This window comes from Myiozetetes cayanensis, unplaced genomic scaffold (genome assembly GCF_022539395.1).
Source record: "Myiozetetes cayanensis isolate MyiCay16 unplaced genomic scaffold, myiCay2020 scf16, whole genome shotgun sequence".
Taxonomy (NCBI): domain Eukaryota; kingdom Metazoa; phylum Chordata; class Aves; order Passeriformes; family Tyrannidae; genus Myiozetetes; species Myiozetetes cayanensis.
The window spans coordinates 18669797-18683150 of record NW_026087270.1 but is presented as its reverse complement, the minus strand read 5'-3'; the positions used below and the strand labels follow the sequence as shown (position 1 = coordinate 18683150).

The window sequence follows — 13354 nt, the reverse complement described above, 5'->3', positions numbered from 1 at the left end:
AAATGTCTGTTGCCCTAGTGAAAGGATAGGGAAATGCAGTTTTGATAGTGCTCAGTGTAGTAAGCTTGTGTTAATTGTGTGATACATAAAATAGACCTTCCTGAGAATCCCGATCTTTTTAATGTGTGCATATTTAGAAATTGATCTATACTGGTTTTTTGTTCTCTTAACACATAATAGTAGTTAATTATATAATTATATAATATGGATAATTGTCATACATTACTGTAATACATATAAAATCACACACTGCTTATGAAATTACTCTGTGCTCCTCTTAAATGCAGTTTGTGCCTCCTATAATACATTCCTTACAGAGTTGCTCCCTGCCCATGAACATTCTGAGGAACATGTTCTGTTCCTTGGTAACAATGTGCTTTGTCTCCATTTGAAATTGCTACCTTGTCTCTGAGGAGCTATAGTTTTGTTTTGGTTCTGTTTTAGTTAATTTTAAGATGATTCCTGTTAGTGAAACTGATAATAGAATTATTTCATTAACAAACTAATTTTTTCGTCATGGAAAGGCCTAAAATACATAGCTTCCTGTCTGGACATCTTATCTGCTAGTGAGAGAGACTAGATTGATTTTTTTTTTTTTTTTAAACAAGTATTAATATTCTGCTGACACTCAGGATAAAAATCATTTTAAAAAAGAGCTAATACCCAGAGATGCAATTAATGTCATCCAGCCTGGATTTATGGAAAATTAGAGTGAAGACTCTGTTTTACAAGTGGAAAGACACAAGACTGGAATCATAAAGGTTAGAAAATAAGAAAAAGAGTTGTGTTTTTTCTACTTTTGTTTCAGACAAATGTTTCATATTGACGGTTAATTCAGTGTTGAGAAGTGGGCCAAGAAAATCTGCTTCAGTTCTGTGAGACAAAGCTTCTGATTTTGTTAATGAGACTTGCTCTCCCTCTCAATTTCTTGTTTTCCTTTGGAGTATTTTCTGTGTTTTGAATAAGTTAGATCTGAGAATATGTTTTGCTTTATTTTACTGAATGACTTGTGCTCAAACTTCATGAGATTGCACTTGAAAAATGCTATTTTGTGGGATGAGCACTTAAGAGAAGCAACAAAAAAAGATCTTTGGAATATGACTCTTCATAATACCTTTAATAATATTCTTTGTTAGACCTCTTGTGATTGAATGTTTTTAGTGGTTCATAATCTTCATTCAAGTTTGAGTCACTGTAAGATGCTTTCTATTGTTTAAGTAGATAATTGTTATGTATGTGATGTTACAATGCTTGTAAGTATTGACTGGACTTGCAGAAAGTATCATAGTCCTATTTTTGTCAAAAACATGATTTAAAAAATAATTTATGATTAAAAATGTTAAATTATAAGTGGAATACACTTGTGAAAGAAAAAGTCTGAATTGAATGTTTAGGCTAAGATCCTGTCAAGTTGTAAACCCATTTTTCTGTTTATATTATATTTTCAACCACTAAAGATGTGTATAAACTGTGGAATCTTGTTGAAAACAGGATTTGTGATAGAAAACAATGTTGTAGTCATATTTAGCTGTAAATATGACTGCGGAAAATGTAAAATTAGCTTTATTTTGTATAGCTAGTATAATGGGAAATATCTATGATGTTGATAACAGTCCATATCTGGGAAACAAAGGATTTTGTTTATGGCATTTTTCCAAGTATTGCATTCTGACTCTGTTCCTTCCTTTTTTTTTTTTCTTTTTTATGTTTTAATTTTGTTTTCAGATCTTGAGTCAGATGACTGTGCATCCATATACATCTTTAATGTAGACCAACCATCATCCTCTGTGAATCAGCCTATTTGTATTCCTCGCCATGGACTGCAATCTCACTCCTCCCCTCTGACACCTCCTACAAGACTTCAGAGCCATAAGAACTATGAAGGCACATGTGAGGTACCAGAATCCAAATACAGTCCACTAGGTGGACCCAAACCCTTCGAGTGCCCCAGTATTCAAATTACATCAATTTCACCCAACTGTCATCAGGGGATCGAAGCCAGTGAAGATGAATTACATACAAATGGCACAGAAAATGACTATATGGAAAGACCTTCACGGGACCATCTCTATCTTCCTCTTGAGCCATCATACAGGGAATCATCCCTTAGTCCAAGCCCTGCCAGCAGCATTTCATCCAGAAGTTGGTTTTCAGATGCTTCCTCTTGTGAATCCATTTCCCACGTTTATGATGATGTAGACTCAGAGCTAAATGAAGCAGCTGCTCGATTTACCCTTGGCTCTCCTTTGGCATCACCTGGCGGTTCTCCAAGAGGTCCCAGTGATGAGTCATGGCAGCAACCTTATGGATTTGGGCATGCCTTGTCACCTAGACAGTCTCCCTGTCATTCTCCTAGAACTAGTATTACAGATGAAAATTGGCTAAGCCCTAGACCAACATCAAGGCCCTCATCAAGACCTACATCCCCTTGTGGGAAACGACGACACTCCAGTGCTGAGATTTGCTATGCTGGTTCTCTCTCTCCTCACCATTCTCCAACTCCATCACCTGGCCATTCTCCCAGGGGAAGCATAACAGAAGACACGTGGCTTAACACTTCCATCCATAATGTACAAGGCCTTAATTCTGGCCTTTCACCATTTCAGTGTTGTACAGAGACTGATATTCCTCTTAAAACAAGAAAGACCTCAGAGGATCAGACTGCCACTTTATCTGGAAAAGTAGATATCTGTCCTGAAGAGCAGGGAAACTTGTCATCATCCCTCGAAACTGTAGTAGATGACTGCCCTGGATCTCAGCACACCTTGAAAAAAGACTTGCCTGGAGACCAATTTCTTTCTGTTCCTTCACACTTTACTTGGAACAAACCAAAGCCTGGTCATACTCCTATATTTCGGTAAGAGATTAAAAAGTCTTTCCTTCCTGTTTTTTCCCCTCCAATGCATCTTAAGTAGGCATTGTCCTTGTATTTCAGTGATGCATTAAGACTACTTAAAGAAAACTTGCTGTAGGCAAGTAGATGTTATAATTAGGAAAAAAATAGTTGAGATACCAAATACCCATCTTTTTCTGCTTTTAAAAGTACAGTAGATGTGTTGTAACATAGGATTAGTTTGTGTACTTGCACAGAGCCCAGCTGAATTAAATGTCTGCAGATTTTGTGCACACTTTGCAGTTCCATCTGTTCTGAGCAACTGACATTTTAATATAGCCAGAGAGACCTGACTTACCTGATTTCATAGAACTGTGAGACCACAAAAGAGGTGGGGAGTTTATTTGCTTTTGTTTCTACTTGCTTCTTTGGGCTCATATAATTCTAGAAATAGAATAAAGAAAAAAAAAATCTATGCCATGCTGAAAATCATCCAGAAAGAATGGATGTCTGGGCTGTCATTCCAGGGTATTTCCATCATCCACCATAGAGTTAAATAGCTCTTTTCTTTTTGTAGTTTGGTCATGTGCTAGCAGAATGGTCTGTGGAGGCTCAGAAGAGGGACCTGGTTTGATTGAGGTGATCAAAACTTCCCATTCCATTACTTTTTAGATGGACCAGTTCTATGATCTTTCCAATCACACAGCTTTTGGAATCACTTTGCCAGTGCAGTAGGTAGAGTAGAAACAAGACCTCCTTAAGCAGCATTGCTGCTGAATGGACAGAGTAGCCATTTCATTTGAGAACCTTTTCCTTGCTCTACTAGCTTTTAAAAATAAGGGGTAGGGAGGTACTGGGAAGGAGAAGCCATTAGATTAATACCTGTAAAGCACAATTGTCCATATAAATCCCCGTATTATAGATTTAAATGTCAATGCTTCCATTCTATTCTGTATTGATTTTAAAAGAACTTTGGTTAACATAGTATAATTCTGTCCACAGGCAATGCTTAAGAGTTGCTCTTCAACAGGGTAGTAAATGAAGCAATTCCTCTTTTTTTTGGAGGGTTGAGGGGTGGATAGGTTAGGATTCATCACATGTATGCTCTATTTTGAAAAAGGCAAAACTTAAATCTTGATAGTTAATGATAAAATATAGTGTTCTTATCATTGCAAAATTTTGTATAAGTTCCTTAGAAGTTATCAACTAGCTTGTCTCGTTAATAGCTAAATATATTTAAACACTGCTTATTCAGCTGTTTTGGTTTTTTTTGCATGATGGTATAACCACAGATTTTAATTTCTCTCCTCAGAATTGTATTGATTTTAGTAGGTAGAAGGCTTTTTTTTTTTTTTTTACACTCTTTTAGTGTCCTTCCACATAACTGTTAATGGATGTGAAATTTAATGGTAAAGCTGCTGGATGGAAAAATCTCTTTTAGCAGATCCGAAACTGCTGTGTTGGCAGATACGTTAACTGTCTTGAAATTTAGGGGGTTTTAAAATTCTGTTAAGTCTGTAAATAATAGGTGTTCTAATCTGTTACCAGAATCTTTTCTTCAGACTAGAACAGTAAAAACTGTTTGTTTTTCCTAAATTATGTATTTTGGAATTGTATTATGTAGGATGCTAAGCAGTCCTAACTTGGCATTTTTGTTAGCTTGCAGGCTAACACAGTTCATAAAAGGTGAGCATCACTGCAGCGCTAAAGGTCATGAACTTATAGGCATGTGGAAAGATGGGATGTGGATCTATGATTCTTTTCTGGGATGACCAAAGTAGTTTAAAAAAATAGATAACTCAGTTAAACCTGTTTCTTCTTGTCGTAGGGAGAACTGAGTAGAACTGAATAAAAAAGTTTCAATGTTGTCATTAAAAAATAAAAATATATTTTTAAATGTCAGAATTTATTTAGAAGCTGGCACTGAAGAATTTCTGTAAATATAAAATGGGCAAACAGGTAGAAGACAAGGAAGACTACACCTGTACACAAGTAAACTAAATAAATCTGTTAAGCTGTATACATTTGGTGCCAAAATGTCATCTGACCATTGAATTAGTGGAAATGGTTGCACTGACAGCTGTATCCTCAGTGAAATGTTGAATTACTCAGCAGTTGTAGCCTGTTCCACGGGTGCTGTGACAGTGTGCATCTTCAGTATGTTAAACATTCTGTTCTGTCATATAATATTTTATAATTTTGATTCTTATAATGCAGAGTAGCTAAGTTGACCTTTATGTTTTACGAATAAAAATGAAATGCAAGATAGTGACCAAAAGTGAGCATCCTACTTATCATAAAGAATTATACAATTGCTATTTATATATTTATTTCCCAACATTCGGTGAAGATGCTGATTTTATTATTTTCTTGCACATCTACTGTTAGTAAGTTTTGCACATTTGAGTTGTAAGTTTTCCAGAAAGTGGGGGAGAAAATAAAAAACATTAGAAAGTCTGTTTTACAGTGCTTTTCTTACTTGAACAAGGGGAATAACAAGAGTCTAGGAGTGACCTAGAAATCTCTACAGTGTAAGTAACATAACAACTTTGGTCAGGACTTGTCACTAAAAGTACAGTTCACAAGACATCAGCAACATTATTGGTGCTAATGGTGGTTATGGTGTTCTGGAGTTAAGGACCATCACAGGTATGGGCAGCACTTGTGTGGGTAACATGGAGCTTTTTTTTTAGAAGAGTGGTCACTGATGATGCAATTGAAAATCATGGGAGTTCTGTTATTTTTGCTTTGACATTTGTTTTTTGTTATCTTTTGCTTTAAACTTACAATTTTAATATGAATGACTAGTGGAACAGTAAGTTTTAAGTTCTGTGAAGTGTGTCTTGAGAATCTAATTTGTGCCTCAAGAAAATAGGCACTTCTTAGGGTAGTAAACTTAATGAGTCATTAATTTCTTTTTTTTTTAACCCCACAGTATTTGATGGGAATAAATGGTGCTTTTGTGTCTGGAAGATAACCAGGGGGTATTCATTAATGGTCAAAAAATCTTAAAATTGAACCCAGTTTCTTTTACTTCCTTCATGGAATTCTTAGAGATTTTTACATTGGTTTAAAAACTACTTGATAGTTTGGCATGTGTCTTCAGACTGCTGTGTCATGAATTTAATATGTAACATTGAGAAGTGATGGGACATCAAGTAGTTTCTTTGTTTCAGTGGTGATGAACAAACAGGCTTTGACAGATATATTTACAGCTCAGGAATCTTTGTAGTGATGGATATATAATGGCAACTTGAGAGTATTTTACTGCTGGAAACTGGGATTGCTGTCAGTGTCACTTATTCTCTAAGAAAAAAAATTTGGTTTAAATATAGTGGTGGAATACTCAGCAAAGTTGCTTCTCTTGTCTGAAACCTTGTCTTGAAAGTCTAGAGAGTAGATGTTCACTTTTAAATGTTCATAATTTAATTTACTCCACCAGGTAGTTACTGACTTGCATCTGACTGTTCATTTTTTTAGAATCTTAAGTCTATAAATCTATGCAGGTAAAAGGGTAGGTAGGAAAACTTTAGTTTGAAGTTCTTCCATATTACTTCTATTAACTGCGTTTTGTTTTTCCCTGGAGTGACTTTGCTAATGTATAAAAGGGTATATCTGTGGATAAGCTGAACATGTACTTTAGGTGTCTTTGTTGCCTGTTGCGGAAAGTCTTTATGCTTAGGTAAAACAGCAAGCTTTTTAAAACTTGGATGATCATACAGTGTTCATTTTAATGATAGTTAATAAAGTGCAGTGCTTGCCAAACTTAGAAAAAACAAAAACAACAAGTTGAAAGATAATAATGCAGAGGGTCAAAACTTAATGACTGGCAAAGAGTGAATCTATACTGTTCCCTCTAAACCATTTAAACTTGCTTTCTGATACACTTGAGGATAAAAAGTTAATATAAAGGTGTTGTAGAGTAGCACTGGTAGTGTGAGGCTTGAGGTCATACAGTACCTTTCTTTTAATCAGATATTGGAAGGAAAAAATTCCATTCTAACAACCCCAAAATAAATTGGGATTAATTGAAGATTTTAATGTACCAGCAAAATTTTGGAATTTTCACATAACATTTTTAAGCTAGTAGGTATTCTTCTTTGGTTATCATTTGTTAGGAAAGTGATATCATTGTGTTTTACAGTGAAGGCTTTGTTTGTACTGTGACCAGATGGCACAGTTCTTGTAATCATAGTGTGCTCATCTTGATTGCAGCACATCTTCCTTGCCACCTCTTGACTGGCCTTTACCAAGTCATTATGGGCAGTGTGAACTGAAAATAGAAGTCCAGCCTAAAACTCATCACAGAGCTCACTATGAAACAGAAGGAAGCCGAGGAGCAGTAAAAGCGTCTACTGGAGGACACCCTGTAGTGAAGGTAGGAAGTCTGGCTTTCTTGAATAGAAGGTAATTTTTTAACTACAGTTGTTGGTATTTACAATGCTGTGAATTGTTCCCTTGTGTGAAGCTTACAGTCTTTCCTGGGTAAGATTTTCTCCCGTAAATGGAACTAGTTCTATACAAAAGTTAGTTTTGGATGCTAAAAAATTTAGTTTGCAACAGTTACAATACCTGTCACAATTTTATGCTGTATGAAGTTTTATGCCTGTGAATGGGTTCACAGTGCAATAGTGTATTATTATTATTGTTATTATTATTCACAAGGTTTAAGGAGGAAGGACTGTGCATGGGGGCAGGTAAGAGAAGTCACCGTAATTAGTTGAAACTATACTGAAATGTGGTAAAGCTTCATTTGAATCAGAAATCTTCCTTTTGGTGTTGAAACAGCTTCTGAATACTATAAATGCCTCTTGTGTTTTTATCAGATCATTTCTGTGAAATGGTACCCATAAATTCCTTAAATTTTCACTTAAATATTTGTAGTGAATCAAACTTGACTATTCTATTTCTTCAGCATAAACCAAAGATTCTTACTCACAATTTAATGTTGGCTATCTCCTTGAAAAGTAAGACATCACCTAGATTTGGACTACTTATCTACAAGGGCAAGTAAAACTTGTTTCTTGCCTTTCTTTTTTTGACATAGTTTTTATTGTCTTAACAGAATCATGGAAGATTTTTTGTCTCTTAGAACAGTTTTGATCAACTTGAAGAAAATGTAGTAGTGAAGGCAGCAGTCCTCATCTCGGCACAGAGCATGGTGATACACTGACTGTTTCCATAAGTGGTACTTGCCATTAACAGTTGCTTTAGCTGGGTTTTTATAGCTAATGGTGTATATTCCAAACACTAATGACATCTAAAGTATATTATTTAAATAGTTTGCAAACACTGTCCAATTATTGTTGAGCTCAGAATTTGATGTAAGATCCCAGCAAACAAGGCTTGGCTTTCATAAGAAAACTTTGGCATCATATTGTCTTTGAAGAGAAAGATGTGTGGGTTTAATATTGTTGGAATAACTGTGTTGACAAGCTGTGACGTGCTCCTCTTTGAGTGTTCTGGTGTGTACACAAATATCTTGCTCTATGCTGGGAAGACTTCTGGATTGGTTAGGGGTAGTCACTCATGTCTCCTTTAATATCCACTGTGTCAGCTGGCTCATACAGCTTGGAAGGGAACCCACCCTCATATACCGAACATGGGGAAGATGAGGAATTGTGGGACTTCTTAGGATGCCTTAGCTATGTTTGTCACATCCTTGGGTGAAAGCAATGTCTCTCTGCTTATTCACCTGAATCTTATTTAATGGCCTTTATCTTAACAGTTACAAAATCTTTCTAAAACAATGAGAAAAAAAATTGATTACATGAAGGTTACAGCAGGGTTTGTCTTTTCCTCCAAATCCTGGATATTTCCTGTTCTTTTCCAGTAAAATGATGGTCAGAGCTTCAGTCCTAAATCTTTTGCTTTAGCAGTCTGTACATTAAAAATGTATTTGAAATAGTTATCCTCTTCGAGTAGTTGGGAGTAACTCATTACTATTGGAGATGCAAAGTGCTAGTAGGATTGGCATAATCTGTCCCCATCCTTTTTTCTACTCAATACAACAGGTCTGTAGCCTATGTGACTTACAGCAATGATTTTAAAAGCTGCTTATTTGCATTGGAAATGTGAAATACCTCACCATACAAGAATGCTATCTTAAAAATGAGGATAATATTTAGGTGTCTGATGGTCTCATGCATTGTACTAGGCCTCTCTAAAATAAAATGAATACAAATGCAAATCAGTGTTCTACTTTGCAATTTGGTCTCTTCCAGATGGATTGGGAATTAGTTGTTGTGTTTGATAGGAGAGAGGAAGTTGTTATGAAACAAAGCATTGATTCGTATTAACTTTTTACTCATTGCTGAGAAAAACAGTTTGCAAAGGGCCAAGTTTGGTAAAGGTAAATACTAAATATCTGTAAGCAGACATTAAATACAAACTGAAATATTTTCCAGAACTTCTGGAAGCTTATTACACAAATCCAGTTCACGATATACATTACTGCTTATTTCTGACTTTTTTCTTTTTGGTGCTCTTAGCTTTAGACCAGCCCCTTTCATGTGTGTGATCACTGCAATAAAGCGCTCAGCATTTTCCTGTGTAAAATAACTATGTGTTAACCAGTGTCAGAAATGAGAAAGAATGTGGGTAAATAGAATAGAATATTTCAATTGGACCAGACCTACAGCAGTTGTCAAGCCCAGCTGCACATCTTTGGGTGCCGGAAGGCCTCTGTGCTTTTTTCTTCTTATACAGTTTGGCTTGCTTTTGAAAAAAATAATTTTTATAGAAAACTGGAGTATTGAATTTCCAAACTGTGAAACCTCTGTAGTTCTGCATGCGCAGTTAATGTATTATTAAAATAAAGATTTTTAAGATAGTACATAACAAGCCATTAATCTATTAGTGCATGTCATTAATCTGTTACTAATACTGTACCGTACCTGTTGCTAGGACACTAAGCTTCTGACAAATTTGGCATCATCTGTTGTGAGTACATTTAATTAGCTTATTTCCAAATGGGAGGAAATCAAGTGGAGCATCATGCTTTGCTTTGTATGTCTCTCACCTTTAAGAATGCAAATTCTGTAATGATGATCTCTTGTTTTCTAATGCAAAATGTTCTAACTAGCAGATACCTTTCATTTTAATCTCTGCTTTCTTGGGAGTATGATCCAGTGAATTCATGTCATCTGGAACAGTTTCTTTTACCTTGGTAGAGAATCTACATGATAAGGCTGACAGTTTTCACAGGGAAGGAATAAATAATTTAGCAGAATGGTTTGCAAGGAGAAAGGTAGCATGTTGAACTTCTGTCATCTAAATTATGTGGAAATTTTGTAATGCACTGCCAGGAGACATAGCCTCTGAGCGCTGTCTACATTTACCATTTTAATTCATAGATTAGAGTAGGAACTTCACCCGTCTACAAAGCCTTTTAAACAAGTAGCTGTCACATTTCATACAACTCTAAGGGAAAAATCATCATTGCTTGAATTTCCCACCCTTCCCCTATGTCAAATTGTACATAAAATAATGTTTACACTTACAGTTTTCTAGAACGGGCTTTTCCTTTTACCTAAACGGGTTAAGGTTCTTCATGAGACTTCACTTGGATAATGCCTATGATCAAAACCAGAAAAGCCTTTTAGAGCAGGTGGCACATGATAAAGATCTCTCAGGGATAATTTGGGGTTTTTTTACTATTGTATTTTAGCTTCCTGATCTAAAATGAATGTTTCTTTTTCAAACAAGAAAACTAGTTTTATATATTGTGTTCCTGCTACTCATGTCAATTTCTGCAATTTTCTGAGCTAAAGTATTTTAAATTTAATGATAACTTTTGGCAGTAAATTCTGTAAGCTGTGTTGTGCACACCAGGAAGTCTTTCCATTTTATCTTTTGTCCTGTTGCTAGGGAATGTGATGATCTACATGGCAGTTATCTTGCTAACCATGCAATGTGATGTACTCAGGGACTGTTGAACTCACAGCTACTTGTTAGTACCGTTCTGTATGCAAGGAGTATCTGTCCTGTGGCCATTCGACACTGTGGGAATCAGTTATAAATAGGGGTAATTTGTTCTAAAATAGACAGTGTATCTATATACTATAGAATCCACTATATAGAATCCACTCACATCCCATGTATGCAAGATAAATTTGGAGCAATGGTAGCTATTAAGAATTCGCCTGTACCAGAAGTGTCTTTTTACTGTACTGTGAAAGGATTCACCAGTTCCTCTGCCATAAGCAAAATTATTTCTGTAGCTGATTCACAGTAACAGAGGAGGGGAAACATCATGTAATCCATATGGACAACTCAGCAGTATTACAGCTGAAGAAAAGTGTAAGATCAAAACTGAAAGAAATACTAAATCTAAGCTAGTTTGTTTGGATGGCTGTGCACTGCTGGTCAATGACAAGAAAACAGTCATCTGCTGTGTGAGGTTTAATGGAGTCATGTAAATAAGGGACTCAGTGTCAGTTCTGAGCTTGAAGTCATGACTGAAGAGCTGCAGTGGAAGAGAAATTAAACTAATTGAGCTAACGTAAACTAATTTTGAACTACTTTGAAACTTCTGAAACAGGAATGTTTCTCAAAACGCTTGTCAAACTCTACCTGAGTTCTGGTGGAAGAAACTATAAGCAACAAGAGAGGATGTAACTCAGCAATGTCTGAGATGATCTGCTAACAATAAATTAACAAAAGGGCTGTCTAAATGAGTGTATGTTTCCTGACCTGTAATTCTGTGACTGTCACCTTTTCCCAGGTGTTCTGTGCGGCCAATGTGTGTAACTACTTGACTGTCAGGTATAATACCAGAATTCTCCCTTTCCTCTATGCCCAATGAATAGCACACTTTTTCAGTGTTTTGTGACCCTTCCCATTCTTCTTGCCTTTCACTCTTTAATTTTTATTTTTATCTTGAATTTTTTTCTACTTAGTCCATAATCAGAAGGCAGGCTGTATCCCAGCTGTAGTTGCCTACTGTTGTTTGGTGACAGCAATGTGCCAATAAATCCAGAGGTGGAGGATAAGTATCAATCTGTGTGCACTGTGTAATGGGCTGTATTGGGAAAAACATCAACCTTTGGATGAGATTCTGGAAATGCATATGTTTCAAGAACAATTTGATGACCAGGCATCTTCTACTTCATAATCCCCAAAATAGATAGCAAAAGCCATATTGATGCATCTACTATGTTTGAATGCTCAATCTAGAAAATGCAGTAACTGGTATGAAAAACAATAAAAATTACACACTGGATGACAATCATCTGCTTTTTGTATCATATGTTTACTAATATTTTTTTTCTAAAGTAAAACCAATTTATGGGATTTCTTTTACAGCTTATGTGGGAATAACCTATTTCTATCCCAGAAACGCTTGTCCAAAATCTGTTCGTAGCATAATTAGCATTTGGAGTTGGCGTTTCAGGAATAGCACATTTCCCCCTTGGTAAAGGTTTGTTTTGTTTGTTTGTTTGGGTTTTTGGTGGTTTTTGTTTGTTTGGTGTTTTTTTGTTTGTTTTTGTTTGATTTGTTTAGTTTTTTTCAAGAGTGTAGTAGAGCAAAGTGCAGATGGACAGTGTGATGACCAGTTACATGTGATTGGCAATTCTGCACTGTGTAAAGTTGGTCTGTTAGTCTTAACACTATTTTAGCTATTAAATTATATCCTTCTTTGCAGTGCATAGAACTGGACAGGAACAAACTAAAATACTCTTCAGAAATGCATGTCAGTATTTAAAACACTCTCAATCCTGTCTGCAAGCAGTGAGTGTGTAAAAGTGTGATATTTCAGAAATAGAAATCCAAGTTTTTATACCTTGAAGAATGTTCTGTACATTGTGTAAACACGTGGTACCATGACCAATAATGCACTGATATTTGCAATTTGTTTGCTTTAGTCCTTTGCAGGACCTGTTTGTTTTTGTAATGACCTTTAAAATATTTTTAGTTGGACTTGTGCCCCTACCTAGTAGTTTATTAAAGTTTATTCCTTTTATCTCTCACTGTTTTTTTTCACAGTCACAAAGGTCTGTACTATTTTAAAGTCTTCAAGTCAGTCTACTCAATAAGTTTATTTGGCAAAAGACAAAGATACTTTGTTTGATGTGCTTTTCCTTCTCAGTTGATGGAAAGGTACATCAAATAATCAAGTGATAGAAAATAGTACTGTGCTTCAGGAAGGGGAAGTTGATGTTTTGGTTTTAACATATTTATATTTAAGATCAGACATTTAACTTTTTGTAACGTTATAACCTTTGCAGAATCAGAATGAAATAATAAAATAAATTCCCATGAGCTGTTAAGACTTTTCTGAGCCAATGGTTGGGATATTGCCTAATAAATCTGAATGGAGTTTTCTCCCATGAATTTCTGCAGTCTCTTTGAAACAGGCCATTGAAGATTATGGGTCTGCACTCATTGCACCCCTGCAAAGCTACAAGAGATGACTGTGGTCAGTCTGATTTTCAATAGCTTCCCTGAGCTCTGGTTTCTTCATTTTATGTATGTGGTTTGCTTCAAGTTTTTTTGTAAATGCAACTGTTGTTAAATTCA

The 13354-nt window shown here is 35.7% G+C and overlaps 1 protein-coding gene across 3 annotated transcripts in view; it reads left to right on the top strand.

The window, feature by feature from the left end:
- NFATC3 (nuclear factor of activated T cells 3) overlaps positions 1 to 13354 on the top strand; it is a 60022-nt gene that overhangs the window by 14374 nt on the left and 32294 nt on the right. For all 3 annotated transcript variants that reach the window (XM_050311138.1, XM_050311141.1, XM_050311139.1), the window contains exons 2-3: positions 1726 to 2857; positions 7049 to 7211. In XM_050311138.1, coding sequence (XP_050167095.1) covers positions 1726 to 2857; positions 7049 to 7211 — 1295 coding nt within the window. The remainder of the gene's footprint in view (positions 1 to 1725; positions 2858 to 7048; positions 7212 to 13354) is intronic.